This window comes from Ovis canadensis, chromosome 4 (assembly GCF_042477335.2).
Source record: "Ovis canadensis isolate MfBH-ARS-UI-01 breed Bighorn chromosome 4, ARS-UI_OviCan_v2, whole genome shotgun sequence".
Taxonomy (NCBI): domain Eukaryota; kingdom Metazoa; phylum Chordata; class Mammalia; order Artiodactyla; family Bovidae; genus Ovis; species Ovis canadensis.
Window position 1 is genome coordinate 103,250,756 of NC_091248.1, and position 20,006 is coordinate 103,270,761.

The following is a 20,006-nucleotide window of genomic DNA, read 5'->3' on the forward strand; positions in this document are numbered from 1 at the left end:
TAATAAATTTCAACATTGAAATCAAATGCCGTATTTGAACTTCTCGATTCTTTCCTTTCATTGACTTTTGACCCACACAATTTAACAGACACTTGGCAGGTCCCCCCAAGTCCCTATTATAGTCTGTGTGCATCCCCTCCCCCAGATTCGGCGGCTTTTTCTTCCTCCTTGCTCCCTGCTATTCAGTATGATTTTGCTTCCTGAAGCCCTTAATTGGATCTGCAGTGTGATCAGGCTAATGCTGCCTTCTGTTAGGACTTTACATGAAACTACATCCTTTCTTGGTTTTGTCCCCTTTCTTCTGTGGCTTTCTTTCTCTGAGAGTTTCTACCTGAAAAAGTTTTCCTAATAAATCACTTGCACATGAAACCTCCTCTTAGGGTCTGCTACTGGGGAACTTAAACTAAGTCTCATTTATTCCCCAAATATTTAGAAACAAACATAAAGAAAAGCAGCTTGCTTTACATGGAAACAATACCATGAACAACTCAGAACATGAACTGGAAAAATATATTTGGAATACATGACAAAATAATAATTCTAGTGATATATAAAGAGTTCTGAAGCAAATCAATTCAAAACAACTCAAACCTAACATGGGAAAAGGACATGGACCAAAAATTATGACAAAAAATGATGCATGACCCAATTTCTCAAAATAAAATAATTATCAAATAATGAGATATTATTTTTATATTACTTGGATTGGCAAAGACTTGAAAAATATAATAATATAGTGTTAGTTTGGGTCTGGGGAATAAGCACCAATTTTTGGAGGAAGTATTAATTTGTACAATCTCTTTAGGAATTAACTTTATATGTTGTATACTGTAAAATGGACAAGAATTGCCTTTTTAACTCTGCTCTTTCTCATTTTTCTCTTTAAATCTTATAGTAGCATTTGCTACAGTCTGAATGTTTGAACTCCCTCAATCTTCATATGCTAAACTCCTGATGCCTGTTGGGATGATATTAGGATGTTGGGCCTTCAGGAGATGGTTAGATCATGAAGAATGGGTGCCTTAATCCAGGAGGCCTGAAGAGCTTGCAAGCCTCCTTCCACCATGTGAAGGCATAGTGAGAAGTCTGCAACCTGGAAAAAGACCGTCACCTAAGCATGCTGGCACCTTGATCTGAGGCCTTGCAGCCTGCAGAGCTGTGAGGAAAAATTTGTGTTGTTCATGAGCCTACACAGTCTGTGGTATTTTCTTATAGCAGCTCAGACATACTAATTCAGCATATATCACTTTGAAATTATTTGTTTGGTTGGCTTTTGCTTATTATCTGATTCCTTCACTAGAATGTGAACCACATAAAAATAGAATCTGAGTACTTCCCCTAGCAGGCAGGTAGTTAAGATTCCACCCTTGCAATGGATTCATATATATGTATGGCTGAGTCGCTTTGCTAAAATGTCTAGTCTACATTGGTATACTCCACGTCTGCTCTTGGCATGCACCATTTAAAATAGTTCAATCAATAAATCAAGTAGGCAACACTTAGGGTGTGGTTTGAGATGCCTTAGTCACTCCTTGATAGCCCTCTTTAAAGTCTGAAGTTCTTCCTTAGGCAATAAACGAAGACCCTGAGGGAGCCTGTTAAACTATTACTTCACGAAAATCTAAACAGAAGCAAATTAGCTAAGGAACCGGAGCAAGAGAGAAGTAAATAATTGAATCTGAGGGTGTGAGCCAGGTAAGGTCAGACTATTTTAACTGATTGCAAACAAGTAGATGTAGACATCGGAGGGAAGTTGGGGAGCCTCACTTGGGTTGTAGAGATTATAGAACCCAAATAAGACAAGAGACATCTCAAGAGTTCAGAGGAGAAACCAGAATCTAAACCTAAGCAGGTGGAGGACTACAGTGCCCATCAGAATGCTCTCAACAGGAAAATAAAAGCAAGGCACCGTGGAAAACTGAAGGTATCAGGACAGTTCAAGCAGAAACAAGTAGTGAAGTCGCTCAGTCGTGTCAGACTCTTTGCGACCCCGTGGACTGTAGCCTACCAGGCTTCTCCTTCCATGGGATTCTCCAGGCAAGAATACTGGAGTGGGTTGGCATTTCCTTTTCCAGGGGATCTTCCCGACCCAGGGATCGAACCCAGGTCTCCCGCATTGGAGGCAGACGCTTTAACCTCTGAGGGTTAGAGCAAAAGTCTAGAGAGACCAGCAAAGCTGAGAGTAGAATACATGGCAGTGTTTCTGGGTGAAGTGGGAGACATTTAAAGTATCAGTCATTTTGGTAAAAATATGTGAAAAAAATGATAGAAACTCCTCAATTTTGCCACTCGTGGGACTATGGAAGGGTTTAACGTGTGGTGCGTCCCTCCGTGTATGACCCTCTCTCCAGCTGCTGCCAGGGCTACACGTGACTGCAGACCGACGCTCCAGGAGACAAGAGAGCTCCGGACCCAGCAGGGGTGCAGCCAAACCTCTGCTTTGGGACTTTGCTTCCAGTCATACTTCCCTGGGCACTTGAGTTTTCTTCCTCGGATTTGAAATTTTTATTCTAAAGCTTTGAAAATTACCAGAAACATCTCAGACATCAGTCAAGTCAGACTGTTGATGAAATGGATCTCTTAAACTGAAGAACCCACTGGGCCTCCTTGAAACTGGCTGATTTTCTTCTTCTGACCTGCTGCATTAAGGCACTCCAGGAAAATAGAAACAGTTGTCAATGAAATAGAAACAGTTCTGAAATCTGAATGCCAGGGATTCAATGGAAATTTGCTCAGCCTGAGGTATAAAGAAGTTGAATGGCATCTGTAAAATAGGGGCAATACTTGTGCCTCCTTCATAGGGTTGATATTAGCATTAAATGTGTTGACACATGTAGAGTGTCTGAGAGAGAAGGAAGGAAGAGAGGTGGGGAAGAAAAAGAAAAGCTAAAATATTAGCACTCATCAACTTGTCTCAGGATTGGGGCTGAAGTTAGGCTCAAACTAGTTCACTTTGTTCAGTTTCTGTATCATGCTTTAACTCCAAAGGTATTTAGGCTTGAACTTGCCCATTCTATATGACAGTTTTCTGAGAAAGTTATATAGCAAGTTTCAATAACTAACTTAATCACTGTTGGCAAAGTTAGAAGATCACATACATTAACCAGGAGGTGAAAGGCCTCCACAAATAATTCAGCTTACTTCTGCTTTAGGTAAAGTGTTGGTCTCTTAGTTTAAATGATGTATTCTAACTTTTAGGTTGCAGTATGTGGAAAGTTAGTAACTAATACAATATTTCTATTTTCCTGGTCAAGTCTAAGTAAACTAAGTTCAAACATAAGACACAACTGCTGTGCTAACACTTCTAATCATTTGAAGCTAAAGCACATGCACAAAAATAGTTGAGTGAAAAAAATTAATAGAAGAAGTAACCATTCTGCAAATGTTATCTAAACCAAAACTAAGGGCTAGTTTAGGGGCAAGAGAACCACACTGGAGTCTAACTAAATGCATACCTTTGAAGATATTTAGATTGAATTTTAATTCCTTTCTTTCAAGTGAGGCTAATTCTAATAGCCATATGCTGGTTAATTATACAAACAGAAAGATGTCCATCATCTACCTACAGTACTAGATAATTAAAATATTTGGGCCTACTCTCAAGAATATGTCCTGTTGTTTATTTCATAGTTTCATCTCTATGATAGTGGCTCATATAATAGAGAGGCTTGGGCACAACTTGAGCATCAGAATAGGTAGAACTGAGTTTTCTAGCTTTGGGATGGTGGTCATCTTTTAATTTTTTTCTAATGCTTATTTCTTCATTTGGAAAATGAGAATTATTCTTACTCCAGGGTGTTACTGAGTGATATAAATCCCATAACCAATTTTCACAGAAAACCCTTAGGTGATTTCAGAATCAGGTGTTGATTGTCTGATTTTAAGGATTTGGTTGAAATTGTTTTCCTGTAAACACTGTCTCTTAATGACATTTTAATGAAAGTCTTGCTGTACTCATGTTAGCATTTAAAATATAATAAATATTGCACTAGTTAAGGCAGTTTAGGCCTTCCATAAACATTACTTATTATCTTGGATTTTCTCAATTATAAGAATTGTGTGTTAAAAAGTAAAAGTAGATAAGCCATACGCAACTGAATAAAAGATTTTTTTGTCCAGACCATAAATATGCATCAAGTAGCTAAAACATTAATTAAATACCACCTTGGGAGATTCATTACCTCATAATTATGTTGACAAGTGAGTATGTGTCTTTAAAATTTTAACTCTTTGACATTGTCTTGTGATCTGTCTAATCTGGCTTACATTTTTTTTAAGCAAAAAAAAAAAAAAAAAAATTAGTCTTATAAAGATTTTGTCCTCATCCCTCAAACTCATACTTGGTTTATCCCCTAATCTTATACTAGGTTCAGACTCTTCAAAAATTCTGAAGTGGAACAGCCTACAATTTTCTTCACGTATGTTCTTGGATATTTCCATAGCTGATTTCTCTAGCCTCTCAGAGGTCCTGCTCTTCTGTGCTTTCTCCCCGTTGGTGGATTTCAAGGACACTCCCATCCTGTCATAAACTGACCAGATTCTTAGTCTCCTGTCACACTTGCTCTGAGTTCCTGTTTCTCTGGACTCAGGTGAAAATTAGAGGGCACTCCTGTTCACCTCTGTTCTTGGTGGAGACAGACAGCAGTTCCTGCTGGGCTCATCTACAAGGGTAAATGTGGTCAGGTTTTTACGGAGAAGCAGAGAGGGGCAGAGATGACAAGGATTGTTCATATACCTTTATAACGGCGCTAGAAGGTCGATGTTTCAGTTAATTTTTCTTTTTGATAGCATTAGTTGCCTATTTTGATACATATATGTGATGTGCTAGGTATATTGTTTAATTTCAGCAATAATAATGGTTACTAATGATGACTCTTATTGTGTAGATGTAATAAACCTGCCAGTAGACAAAGTAAGTTAGATGCCAAGAAATACTCTTCTTAACTACTGCTTCTTTGATTTTTGATAACTGCTCTTTCTCCTCTCTAGTGAAATAGAAACAGAACCATCCTGTTTAGCCAAACTAAGATATAATGGCTTAACATTGTAAAACTATCTGGGTTCTATATTAATAATTTGTTTTGCTAATATTTGTTTTAAATGTCACTTGTATGCCACTTGCTTATTTCACTAATCCAATTGAAAAGACTGAAAAGAAATCACATTTGACAGTTCAGAAAAATGTTTCAGTCAGGCTAAGAGAAGACAGTTTTAAGTCTGAGCTAGAATATGTTGTTTTCTAAGTGGACTTTTCCACAGGACACAAAGAGGCAGCCAAGTTAATGCAACATACAACACATACTAAGGCTTGAGTCAGTCTGATCTGCAAATAGAGTCATGACCCATGGCGATCTCATGTAGGTAGGCTCCTTTTCAGGGAGGATGTTGTTGTTTAGTCACTAAGTCATGTCCAGCTCCTTGCGACCTCAGGGACTGTAGTCCACCAGGCTCTTCTATCCTTTTAATTCTCCAGGCAAGAATACTGGAGCGGGTTGCCATTTCCTCCTCCATGGGATCTTCCTGAGCCAGGGATTGAGCTCAGATCTCTTACTTGGCAGGTGGGTTCTTTACCACTGAGCAAACTCAGGGAGAATGTTGCAGTGATAAAGGCCATCCCTCAGGCACAGCGCCACTGTCATATCTGGCTTCACTGCAGTATGACTACCAAGTATTTCATTTCCAACAGAACAATTTCTTAATGGCTCATATATTTAGATTTTTTTAAAAGTCTTATTTTGGTATTTCCTAGGAAGCTTTAATGCCAGCAGGTCTATGAATCATTACATGGTCTTGGGTTTCTATCCTTTCTTTGTGCTTATCTTTCATACAGAGGAGGGTGTAGGATAATAAAGGGGATAATTTATTAATTTTTATTCCTAATTTCTTGTTAATTTATTAACAATAAGAACATTACATTTATTTGGTATTTACAATGTGTCTGGTGTAATGGCAGAAAAAGAACTTTCTTTTATCCTCTTAAGTTCTATAGCTGGGGCCTGTGAATTGAACTGGCCAAAGACAGATAAACAGGAGAAAAACACACAAACTTTATTGAATATTTTTACCCACACATGTAAGTTTTTATAGGAAAAAGGGTGACCCAAAGGAACAGTGAGGATCAAGAGTTTACAGATCTTTTTAACAGAGAATGATAAATTGTGAAGAAGTGACAAGACAAAAGGAAAGAGGGTTGAGATTTGAGGGAGAGTAAATTGTGGCTAGGAAATATCTGAGGGAAACTACTGGGGGATAAGGGTCATTTTCATAAGTTTGTTTCTGCACATTCATTTTAGCATCAGCTACCTGTCTCTGCTGATGTTTCCCTCTTCCTGGTACAGAGTACACCTTTCACAAGGGAAATCTTCAGACATCAAGGGAGAGGTCAGAATATTGTCTGCATTCGCTGTTGGTCAAGGGGGAGGTCAGTAAAATTGTCTGCATTTGCTGTTGCTCAGGGGAGACGTCAGAAAGATTGCATTTGCTGTTGCTCAATCACCTTCATCTCAAAATAGTTACAATAATATGGGAAAGGGGCACATTTAGGGTGGCATGTTTGGAACCTCTTCACAGGCTTTGTGCTAAGCAATCTGTATTTTATCTCATTAAAATTTCACAGCAGACATGTGAGAGTGTTGCCATTAATAGTCATATTTTTTAATTGAAAAGAAAAAAGGAAAACAACAGAGCAGTTTGGGCAAGGCCATATTCCTCCCAAGTTGAGAAGCCAGATTCCAGTCCTGCTTGTCCTCATGTAGAAAACAAAGTTGCCTAGTCCAGTAGTTCAGTCATTTACAGACATGAAAGAGCTCTGAGATAGCTCAGAATTTTGTTGTGGTGGCTGAAGAGATTAAAGAGAATTAATAACTTACCCAAGACCACATAATTAGAAAACAGCTGCACCAAGGATGCATATCCAGGTGTGTCAGGCTGAAAACTTTGAAGAATCAAAGTGGTTTGACCCATTCCACAGTAAAAAAATACATTTTACACTGTGACTCATTGCATGCATGTATAATATATATAGAACAGGTCTGTAAATTCATACTCACGCTTACTATATGGGAGTATAGTACCTTCTGTATTTCCTATTCTGTCCCATTTTTATCTATCTTTTTCTATTTCACTGTATTATTGTCTATTTCACTTGTTTTCTTTAAAAAGCTTATTCCAACCAATTAAATCAATCCTGTGGTCCACTAATAGTTTGTGACCTACAATTTGGGGGAAAATGCTGCAGATAAGCCTACTCAACATCACTTTCTTAGATAATCATGTTCACAGTTACCCTGCATTTGTGCCTAAAATGCACAGATTACTTAGGTGATTTAGTTTCTGCTCTGAAATATTAGTTTCTGTGTGTAGATTTTGACCAGCGACAATCTCAGTGCAGAGATTAGCTGTTCTCGTGGAAGCACAGACTGAGTTCTATTTCCTTCAACTGGTGCCCTGTGATCTTTGTTGAGGCAAAGATCCAGTCTTACAGTCATCAGGCAATGCAGTCTCAGAATCTATAGATGGAGAGAAAAAGGAAATTGTTAATGCAGCTTGTACTGAATTTCTACATTTGAAGTGATTTTGCTAGGTATGACTCTTCCCTTTTCACTGACTATATTCTTTTTTTTTTTTTTTTACTTTACAATATTGTATTGGTTTTGCCATACATCAACATGAATCCGCCATGGGTGTACACGTGTTCCCAATCCTGGAGCCGATTATACAGAGTGAAGTAAGCCAGAAAGAAAAACACCAATACAGTATACTAACGCATATATATGGAATTTAGAAAGATGGTAACAATAACCTTTTTACTGACTATATTCTTTAAATGAGGCTTAGATTACTGTTATTACCCCCCAAATTCTCTGTATTGTCTAGCTATGCCAGTAGCCATGATAAACATTTCTTTATTGCTCTTGGACTGTGCTTACTGCTATGCTTGGTTGTTCACTCTTTGCAACCCCATGGACTGTTTCCCTCTAGGCTCCTTGTCCATGGGGATTCTCCAGGCAATAATACTGGAGGGGGTTGCCATGTTCTCCTCCAAGGGATCTTCCCAACCCAGGGATCGAACCCTGCATTACAGGCACATTCTTTACTGTTTGAGCCACCTGGAAGGCCCCTAGTTCTTGGACTAGGAATTCATAATTCCTAACTTTTTCTAGAGATATCCCTAATCTAACTACACATATTGGCTTTTATGGGCTCCTATAAGTCAAAAACAATTCTCTCTATATTTGTTACAGGTATCTTTCTTATAGTTTGGGGCCAAATGCAGTTAACTACAATAAGCAAGATTTAATAATATAGGTAAGAGAGGGGAAATAACACTACACTTCAGATATACAGAGCTTCTAGTGAAGAACACTTCATAGGTATTGTCATTGCAGCATCCTGGGAGTTAGACTAATCTAGGTGTTACCAATATATTTTTATTTAAAAATTTTAGTAATACATAAAACTTGAATCATTTGAGCTATCCAATCACTGGATAATAAAGCTAAGTGAAAGTGTGAAAGTGTTAGTTGTATCCAACACTTTTGGGACCCCATGGACTGTAGCCTACCAGATTCCCCCGTCCATGGGGTTTTTTAGGCAAGAATACTGGAGTGGGTTGCCATATCCTTCTCCAGGGGATCTTCCCAACCCAGGGATCAAACCTGGGTCCCCTGCATTGCAGGCAGAATCTTTACCATCTGAGCCTGAAAATAAATGCTCAACCCTTTTCTGAATGTAGATTCTTTAATCCTCAAAGTCACCAGCCTTCAGGTCCCATTGGTGAATGGAAGACTCAGTTAAGACAGAAAGAAAAAAATTAAAAGTAAATGTAAGTAGAGAGAAAAAATGTTTGCTTGTAAAGGAAAACAGCAGTAAATGTTTCCACTGCTGCTGTGTGTGCTGTATTCTAATTTTGGATTATATCACATCATTAGGTAGAATGGTGGCAATTCAAGAGAATTCTAAGGGAGTAAGATTAGTTAAAGTCCCTGCTAGGGAATTTCCTGGCAGTCCAGTGGTTACAACTTGGCCTTTTCATTGCTTAGCCCTGGGGTTTGATCCCTGGTAGGGGAACTAGTTCCTGAAAGCTCTGAGTTGTGGCCAAAAAAAAAAAAAAAAAAGAAAAGAAAATAATCTCTGCTAATTGCAACCTCGGTGGTGTGATCACTCATCCAGAACCAGACATCTTGGAATGTGAAGTCAAGTGGGCCTTAGAAAGCATCACTACGAACAAAGCTAGTGGAGGTGATGGAATTCCAGTTGAGCTATTTCAAATCCTGAAAGATGATGCTGTGAAAGTGCCACACTCAATATGCCAGCAAATTTGGAAAACTCAGCAGTGGCTACAGGACTGGAAAAGGTCAGTTTCATTCCAATCCCAAAGAAAGGCAATGCCAAAGAATGCTCAAACTACCACACGATTGCACTCATCTCACATGCTAGTAAAGTAATGCTCAAAATTCTCCAAGCTAGGCTTCAGCAATACGTGAACCATGAACTTCCCGATGTTCAAGCTGTTTTCAGAAAAGGCAGAGGAACCAGAGATCAAATTGCCAACATCTGCTGGATCATGGAAAAAGCAAGAGAGTTCCAGGAAAACATCTATTTTTGCTTTATTGACTATGCCAAAGCCTTTGACTGTGTGGATCACAATAAACTGTGGAAAATTCTTCAAGAGATGGGAATACCAGACCACCTGACCTGCCTCTTGAGATATCTGTATGCAGGTCAGGAAGCAACAGTTAGAACTGGACATGAAACAACAGACTGGTTCCAAATAGGAAAAGGAGTACGTCAAGGCTGTATATTGTCACCCTGCTTATTTAACTTATATGCAGAGTACATCATGAGAAATGCTGGACTGGAAGAAACACAAGCTGGAATCAAGATTGCCGGGAGAAATATCAATAACTTCAGATATGCATATGACACCACCCTTATGCCAGAAAGTGAAGAGGAACTAAAAAGCCTCTTGATGAAAGTGAAAGAGGAGAGTGAAAATGTTGGCTTAAAGCTCCACATTCAGAAAACGAAGATCATGGCATCTGGTCCCATCACTCCATGGGAAATAGATGGGGAGACAGTGGAAACAGTGTCAGACTTTATTGGGGGGGGCTCCAAACTACTGCAGATGGTGACTGCAGCCATGAAATTAAAAGACACTTACTCCTTGGAAGAAAAGTTATGACCAACCCGGATAGCATATTCAAAAGCAGAGACATTACTTTGCCGACTAAGGTCCGTCTAGTCAAGGTTATGGTTTTTCCAGTAGTCATGTATGGATGTGAGAGTTGGACTGTGAAGAAGGCTGAGTGCCGAAGAATTGATGCTTTTGAACTGTGGTGTTGGAGAAGACTCTTGAGAGTCCCTTGGCCTGCAAGGAGATCCAACCAGTCCATTCTGAAGGAGATCAGCCCTGGGATTTCTTTGGAAGGAATGATGCTAAAGCTGAAGCTCCAGTACTTTGACCACCTCATGCGAAGTGTTGACTTATTGGAAAAGATTTTGATGCTGGGAGGGATTCGGGGCAGCGGGCAAGGTCGGACATGTCGGGACATGTCCCAGCAGAGAGCCGCAGATAAGCCCAGGAGGCAGGCCGACAACCAAGCCATCCAATCAGGAAGCCGACACGGAGTCCTTAGACACCGCTGAAACCCGCGCTTTCTTCCTTATATGGGAACCCGGCCCTAGCTATAAAACCTTTCCTCACCCCTCTTACCTCGCAGACTCCCTTTGTCTCCTTGCTCACCCGCCCCCGGGAGTTCTGCCCGAGAGCGACCGCCCAATAAAGGCCTTCACCAACAGTCCATAGAGGTGGCTCTTTCTTCCCTCGGTGTTTGGCGCCACTCGGGGCAGGAGGAGAAGGGGACAACAGAGGATGAGATGGCTGGATGGCATCACCAACTTGATGGACATAGGTTTGGGTGGACTCCTGGAGTTGGCGATGGACAGGGAGGCCTGGTGTGCTGAGGTTTGTGGGGTCGCAAAGAGTTTGACACGACTGAGCAACTGAACTGAACTGAACTGAGTAAAGGATGCAGTCCTGAATATTCATTGGAAGGACTGATTCTGAAGCTGAAATTTCAATACTTTGGCCAATTCGAAGAATTGACCCTTGGAAAAGACCCTTATGCTGGGAAAGATTGAAAGCAGGAGGAGAAGGGGACAATAGAGGATGAGGTGGTTGAATGGCATCACTGATTTGATGGACATGAGTTTGAGCAAGCTCTAGGAGTTGATGACGGACAGAGAAGCCTGGTGTGCTGCAGTCTATGGGGTCACAAAGAGTCAGGCATGACTGAAATGACTGAACTAACTGAGGGAGGCAGACATTTCAAATTTGAACACAAACTGTGACTGTTGCTAAGAAAAACGTACCATTTTTCTGACTGTGCTGATAGATTTAAAATAACCTTAGTGGCAATCAGAGATTAACACTTCAGTAGTCATGTGTGCTAAGTCTCTTCAGTCATGTCTGACTTTTTGCTACCTCATGAACAGTAGCCCATCAGGCTCCTCTGTTCACAGGATTCTCCAGGCAAGAATACTGGAGGGGGTTGCTATGGCGTTCTCCAGGAGATCTTCCTGACGCAGAGATCGAATCTGCATCTCCTGTAGCTCCTGAATTGCAGGGAGATTCTTGACTGCTGAGCCACCAGGGAAGTCCTAATAATCATATCTATTGGTATTTGGAAAGGCTGCTCAGTAGGAACAGACATGGAGACATATATTTTTAGGCTCAGAATAGAGATTTTTAAAATCTAAGAAAAAGAGATTAACATGAGAGGTGCACAACAGGATCCCACTGGAAGAAGATATATAGAATTCCCACATGTAATTAATTCTGTACATGAGAACCTATAACTCCCCAAACTTCTTCTTCAAAGGAATAGGAACTTTCATGGGTAATGAAAAATTTGACTTTTATTTTTGTTTACATCCTAGCTGAAAAGCTGGCCTAGACTGGATTGCCACACATTCCTGCTGGGAAGACTGATTGCTTGAGACTTTAGCCATAGTTTTGCTTTCACAAAATATATATTAAAAAAAATTATTCATTTATATGGCAGTGCTGTTGTAATTGCTGCGTTTGAGATCTAGCTCCCTGACTGGGGATTGAACCTGGCCCCCCTGCACTGGGAGTGTGAAGTCTTAGCCACTGGATCAACAAAGTTCCCCAAATATACGTTCTTAAGGCAGATTGCAGAACATGGCTTTCTAGGATGATAAATGTTAAGTTGCTTAAAACTCTTGACCACATTTTTGAACCAGTGCTCTATCCTAAGAAAAAAATCAGTCTTCACCCTGAGTACTCCATGTAGAATTATCTCTACAGGCTCCAGATATCTTAAACAGATAAGAAGAAAACATCTGTTTGTCGCATTGTCTTTTGAAGCTGAACCCATCTGTTCTTTAATGGTATTTATCTTCACCTTTAGTAAATATGCTCATGTACATTTAATGCTATTGGGTCCTTGTTGTCTTTGGACAAAGGAAATTTATGAATACACAGGTGTTTTCTGTTTGTGTTAGACTACAGTGACCATTTGGACCTTTGATATAATCTCATATGTAGAAGATATAGTAACCAGGACTTTGACGATTCAGAGAAATAAAAACTGAATGTCATCTGACTGTTCAAGGGAAGAGAAACAACTCATGGCTAATAGGAGATCAAATGCAAACTCATATCTCATGTTATAGCTATTTTACTGTTGTGAATTTCATTGTGCAAAGCACTGGTAATGATGGAGGTATTATTTTTCTTAAACTTGAACTTGATTGATACTGTCCAGGAGGTAGGACTATTCCTTGCTACCCCTCTTGAGTTCTTGTGCCTGTACTGGTAATAAAATTTATACAAGACACATTAGCAGGAGAAAATTTCATGTGCATGAGAGATCATAAAATGATGCTCAGAGAGTGATATGAAGTAGGCAGATTTTGCATCTTTTTATGTAAAGAAACAATACAATACATTTGTGAGCATTTGACAAGACAAAGAGGCTTAGGTTTGAGGCCTTAATAAATAAGGTAATTAAGCAAAGTTTAGGCTTGAGTAGTAAAGTATTAAAGAAGGAACAGGGTTTGTGTATATGGGCTTGTCAGCCCTGAAATGAATTATCTCTGGTGATAAGGATGTTTCTATTAGCATCCAGTTACTGGGAGGGTATTCTTCACAAGGGAGATTTATCTCCTATATTTAGGGAGACAAAAAAGGATCAAAGGGCTCATATATGCACTGGTTTCCAAGTAACTTTAATTAGAGATAATCAATATGCAGCTTTGGCATCTTTGGGAGCAGGCGGTGTGCCCTGAACTCCAACCTGCTAAGCAGTACCAGGCAGCTGAGGCACTGGAACCACAGAAGAACCAGTCCTGGTCCCAGATTTACCTGGTGGAATGTTGGTGGGATGACTGCAAGTCAGGCATCATGGTGCTCAGCCTGGGGTCTGACAGGAGCACCCCTGGGGAAGCTACTGTACTTCTAATTAGCCTCTAGGATTTAGAGACTCTTCATGGCTTTATTCCATGATTAAATTACTTCATTTCTGTCATATCTGGGTGTGTCAGGATGTCATGCTTGGCTATAGAAGACATTACTTGTCTTCTGAGTAATGTTTGAATTCTGGCTTATGGATGCTACACTTTTTTTTGTTTATGTTTGAACATTTTCATTTTAAAGTGTCACCACAAGCCATGATTTTGAGTTTACTGAAATTCCAGGTACATCAAAGTCATTTATTTCATTAACTAGTTAACTCACTCTGCAGCTGCAAACAGGGCTGACAAAGATTCTCCACTGGACTCTATTTGTCAGGCTCACTGAGGTATCTTTTTGCCATGGCCTCAAACCCTGGGTTTCAGTGGCCTTCCTCATAGAGTCCAATTAAAGGAAAAACCCTTGGAAGGCAGTTTACCATGAATCCCGCATCCTTCTCTGATCCCCTGGACATGTAGCTTCCACATCTGCCACCATCCCCCACATGACATCTGACCACCTGGCCTGCATTCAGCAAGAATCCTATCAGGTGACTTTAGCCAGACTCTCCCCTCACCCCTGATGTTTCCTTTAGTAATTTTGTACCCACTGACCACCCTTAGCCCCCTGTTCCTCAGTTATAAATTCTCAGAGTCCTTGCTGTATTAAAAAATGGAACCCAGTTGTATACTGAGGTCTCTTTTCCCCTATTGCAGTAGTTTGTCTTCAAAAATTTGTTTTTACTGCTTCAATTGCTGTCTTGTTCTGGTTTTTGTTGGATAGTTCTGAGGCTTCTGAATGACACATTTTGTTCTTGTTTGAAAATCTTCATTTTAAAGTGTCACCATAAGCCATGATTTTGAGTTTACTGGGATTCAAAGTATGTTGAGTTCATTCCTTTGATAACTAACTCCTGTGTGTATCTATTGAGTATCAACTAAGTGGCTTAGAAAGTTGAAAATAACCTAATCCTACAGTTAAAGGTATATTATGTACACCTTTTATAATATCTCTAGAGTGTACAAAAATATTTTGGACACAGAAAATCCTTAATAGGCACATTCACATACTTTTCAAAGGAACTGTTGTCCAAGAATAAGATGAATTGCTTTATTATTTTCAAGAAAACACTGTCAATATTGACCCTGTCATGCATTTTCAATAGGTGAATATTTATACCTTTTACAATATATCAATATAACTTGTTTAAGATTTCAATATTTAGAATTCATGTTTAATTATACTATGGTTTTCAGCTTCTTTTTTAAAATATAAATTTATTTATTTTAATTGGAGGCTAATTACTTTACAATATTGTAGTGGTTTTGCCATACATTGACATGAATCCACCACGGATGTACATATGTTCCCCATCCTGATCCCCTCCCACCTCCCTCCCCATCCCATCCCTCTGGGTCATCCCAGTGCACCAGCCCCGAGCATCCTGTATCATGCATTGAATCTGGACTGGCGATTCATTTCACATATGATAATATACATGTTTCAATGCCATTCTCCCAAATAATTCCACCCTTGCCCTCTCCCACAGAGTCCAAAAGACTGTTCTATACATCTGTGACTCTTTTGCTGTCTCGCATACAGGGTTATCATTACCATTTTTAAAAATTCCATATATATGCATTAATATACTGTATTGGTGGTTTTCTTTCTGGCTTACTTTGCCCTGTATAGTAGGCTCCAATTTCATCCACCTCATTAGAACTGATTCAAATGTATTCTTTTTAATGGCTGAGTAATACTCCATTGTGTATATGTACCACAGCTTTCTTATCCATCTAGGATATCTATCTTATCCTATCATGGACATCTAGGTTGCTTCCATGTCCTGGCTATTACAAACAGTGTTGTGATGAACATTGGGGTACATGTGTCTCTTTCAATTCTGGTTTCCTCGGTATGTATGCCCAGAAGTGGGATTGCTGGGTCGTATGGCAGTTCTATTTCCAGTATTTTAAGGAATCTCCACACTGTTCTCCATAGTGGCTGTACTAGTTTGCATTCCCACCAACAGTATAAGAGAGTTCCCTTTTCTCCACACCCTCTCCAGCATTTATTGCTTGTAGACTTTTGGATAGCAGACATTCTGACTGGCGCGAAACGGTACCTCATTATGGTTTTGATTTGCATTTCTCTGATAATGAGTGATGTCAAGCATCTTTTCATGTTTTTATTAGCCATCTGCATGTCTTCTTTTTTTATATTCTTAAATATGGTTTAATACTCTTCTCCATTTCTATCTGTGTCTTCTTTGGAGAAATGTCTGTTTAGGTCTTTGGCCCATTTTTTGATTGGGTCGTTTATTTTTCTGGAATTGAGCTGCAGGAGTTGCTTGTATATTTTTGAGTTTAATTCTTTGTCAGTTGCTTTATTTGCTATTATTTTCTCCCATTCTGAAGGCTGTCTTTTCACCTTGCTTATAGTTTCCTTTGTTGTGCAGAAGCTTTTCATTTTAATTAGATCCCATTTGTTTATTTTTGCTTTTATTTCCAATATTCTGGGAGGTGGGTCATAGAGGATCCTGCTGTGATTTATGTCAGAGAGTGTTTTGCCTATATTCTCCTCTAGGAGTTTTATAGTTTCTGGTCTTACGTTTAGATCTTTAATCCATTTTGAGTTTATTTTTGTGTATGGTGTTAGAAAGTGTTCTAGTTTCATCCTTTTACAAGTGGTTGACCAGTTTTCCAGGCACCAGTTGTTAAAGAGATTATTTTTTCTCCATTGTATATTCTTGCCTCCTTTGTCAAAAATAAGGTGTCCATAGGTGCATGGATTTATCTCTGGGCTTTCTATTTTGTTCCATTGATCTATATTTCTGTCTTTGTGCCAGTACCATACTCTCTTGACAACTGTGGCTTTGTAGTAGAGCCTGACACCAGACAGGTTGATTCTTCCAGTTTCATTCTTCTTTCTCAAGATTGCTTTGGCTATTCGAGGTTTTTTCTATTTCCATACAAATTGTGAAATTATTTGTTCTAGCTCTGTGAAAAATACCGTTGGTAGTTTGATAGGTATTGCATTGAATCTATAGATTGCTTTGGGTAGTATACTCATTTTCACTATACTGATTCTTCTGATCCATGAACAGGGTATATTTCTCCATCTATTAGTGTCCTCTTTGATTTCTTTCACCAGTGTTTTATAGTTTTCTATATATAGGTCTTTTGTTTCTTTAGGTAGATATATTCCTAAGTATTTTATTCTTTTCGTTGCAATGGTGAATGGAATTGTTTCCTTAATTTCTCTTTCTATTTTCTCATTATTAGTGTATAGGAATGCAAGGGATTTCTTTGTGTTGCTTTTATATCCTGAAACTTTATTATATTCATTGATTAGCTCTAGTAATTTTCTGGTGGAGTCTTTAGTGTTTTCTGTGTAGAGGATCATGCCATCTGCAAACAGTGAGAGTTTTACTTCTTCTTTTCCAATTTGGATTCCTTTTATCTCTTTTTCTGCTCTGATTGCTGTGGCCAAAACTTCCAAAACTCTGTTGAATAGTAGTGGTGAGAGTGGTCACCCTTGTCTTGTTCCTGACTTTAGGGGAAATGCTTTCAATTTTTCACCGCTGAGGATAATGTTTGCTGTGGGTTTGTCATATATAGCCTTTATTATGTTGAGGTATGTTCCATCTATTCCTGCTTTCTGGAGTTTTTTTTTTTTTTAATCATAAATGGATGTTGAATTTTATCAAAGGCTTTCTCTGCATCTATTGAGATAATCATATGGCTTTTATTTTATTTGTTAATGTGGTGTATTACATTGATTGATTTGTGGATACTGAAGAATCCTTGCATCCCTGGGATAAAGTCCACTTGGTCACGATGTATGATCTTTCTAATGTGTTGTTGAATTCTGATTGCTAGAATTTTGTTAAGGATTTTTACATCTATGTTAATCAGTGATATTGGCCTGTAGTTTTCTTTTTTGTGTATGTGTGGCATCTTTGTCAAGTTTGAGTATTAGGGTGATGGTGGCCTCATAGAATGAGTTTGGAAGTGTACCTTCCTCTGCAATTTTCTGGAAGAGTTTGAGTAGGATAGGTGTTAGCTCTTCTCTAAATTTTTGGTAGAATTCAGCTGTGAAGCTGTCTGGACCTGGGGTTTTGTTTACTGGAAGATTTCTGATTACAGTTTCAATTTCTGTGCTTGTGATGGGTCTGTTAAGATTTTCTATTTCTTCCTGGTTCAGTTTTGGAAAGTTGTACTTTTCTAAGAATTTGTCCATTTCTTCCATGTTGTCCATTTTATTGGCATATAATTGCTGATAGTAGTCTCTTATGATCCTTTGTATTTCTGTGTTGTCTGTTGTGATCTCTCCATTTTCATTTCTAATTTTATTGATTTGATTTTTCTCCCTTTGTTTCTTGATGTGTCTTGCAAATGGTGTGTCAATTTTATTCATCCTCTCAAAGAACCAGCTTTTGGCTTTGTTGATTTTTGCTATGGTCTCTTTTGTTTCTTTTGCATTTATTTCTGCCCTAATTTTTAAGATTTCTTTCCTTCTACTAACCCTGGGGTTCTTCATTTCTTCCTTTTCTAGTTGCTTTAGGTGTAGAGTTAGGTTATTTATTTGACTTTTTCTTATTTCTTGAGGTATGCATGTATTGCTATGAATTGCCTGTATGGCTTCCCCTTAGCACTGCTTTTCCAGGGTCCCATAGGTTTGGGGTTGTTGTGTTTTCACTTTCATTCATTTTTATGCATATTTTGATTTCTTTTTAGATTTCTTCTGTGATTTGTTGGTTATTCAGCAGCATGTTGTTCAGCCTCCATATGTTGAAATTTTTAATAGTTTTTCTCCTATAATTGAGATCTAATCTTACTGCATTGTGGTCAGAAAAGATGCTTGGAATGATTTCTTTTTTTTTTTTTTTTGGATTTACCAAGGCTAGATTTATGACCCAGGATGTGATCTATCCTGGAGAAGGTTCCATGAGCACTTGAGAAAAAGGTGAAATTCATTGTTTTGGGGTGAAATGTCCTATAGCTATCAATTAGGTCTAATTGGTCTATTGTATCATTTAAAGTTTGTGTTTCTTTGTTAGTTTTCTGTTTAGTTGATCTATCCATAGGTGTGAGTGGGATATTAAAGTCACCCACTATTATTGTATTATTGTTAATTTCCCCTTTCATACTTTTTAGCATTTGTCTTACATATTGTGGTGCTCCTATGTTGAGTGCATATATAGTTATAATTGTTATATCTTCTTCTTGGATTGATCCTTTGATCATTATATAGTGTCTTTCTTTGTCTCTTTTCACAGCCTTTGTTTTAGTCTATTTTATCTGATATGAGTATTGCTACTCTTGCTTTCTTTTGGTCTCTATTTGCATGGAATATCTTTTTCCAGCCCTTCACTTTAAGTCTGTGTGTCTCCCCTGTTTTGAGGTGGGTCTCTTGTAGACAACGTATATAAGGGTCTTGTTTTGTATCCATTCATCCAGTCTTTGTCTTTTGGTTGGGGCCTTCAACCTTTTTACATTTAAGGTAATTATTGATAAATATGATCCCATTGCCATTTACTTTATTATTTTGGGTTTGAGTTTATACACCCTTTCTGTGTTTCCTGTCTAGAGAAGATCCTTTAGCATTTGTTGGAGAGCTGGTTTGATGGTGCTGAATTCTCTCAGCTTTTGCTTGTCAGTAAAGCTTTTGATTTCTCGTTCATGTTTGAATGAGATCCTTGCTGGGTACAGTAATCTGGGCTGTAGGTTATTTTCTTTCATCACTTTAAGTATGTCCTGCCATTCCCTCCTGGCCTGAAGAGTTTCTATTGAAAGATCAGCTGGTATCCTTATGGGAATCCCCTTGTGTGTTATTTGTTGTTTTTCCCTTGCTGCTTTTAATATTTGTTCTTTGTGTTTGACCTTTGTTAATTTGATTAGTATGTGTCTTGGGGGTGTTTCACCTTGGGTTGACCCTGTTTGGGATTCTCTGGGTTTCTTGGACTTGGGTGATTATTTCCTTCCCCATTTTAGGGAAGTTTTCAACTATTATCTCCTCAAGTATTTTCTCATGGCCTTTCTTTTTGTCTTCTTCTTCTGGGACTCCTATGATTCGAATGTTGGGGCATTTAACATTGTTCCAGAGGTCTCTGAGATTATCCTCATTTTTAAAAATTCATTTTTCTTTTTTTTCCCTCTCTGTTTCGTTTATTTCTACCATTCTATCTTCTACCTCACTTATCCTATCTTCTGCCTCCAGTATTCTACTGTTGGTTCCTTCCAGAGTGTTTTTTTATCTCATTTATTGCATTATTAATTATATATTGACTCTTTTTTTATTTCTTCTAGATCCTTGTTAAATCTTTCTTGCATCTTCTCAGTCCTTGTCTCCAGGCTCTTTATCTGTAACTCCATTTTGTTTTCAAGATTTTGGATCATTTTCACTATCATTATTTGGAATTCTTTTTCAGGTTGATTCCCTATCTCTTCCTCTTTTGTTTGGTTTGGTGGGCATTTATCCTATTCCTTTACCTGCTGGGTATTTCTCTGCCTCTTCATCTTTGGGT

General features: G+C 38.6%; 1 protein-coding gene across 1 annotated transcript in view; it reads left to right on the top strand.

Moving 5' to 3' along the window:
* Window positions 1-20,006, top strand: part of LOC138439819 (hyaluronidase PH-20-like) — a 63,625-nt gene that overhangs the window by 24,641 nt on the left and 18,978 nt on the right. Inside the window, exon 5 of the mRNA XM_070292396.1 lies at window positions 6,294-6,421. Within this exon, the coding sequence (XP_070148497.1) occupies window positions 6,294-6,421 (128 nt within the window). The remainder of the gene's footprint in view (window positions 1-6,293; window positions 6,422-20,006) is intronic.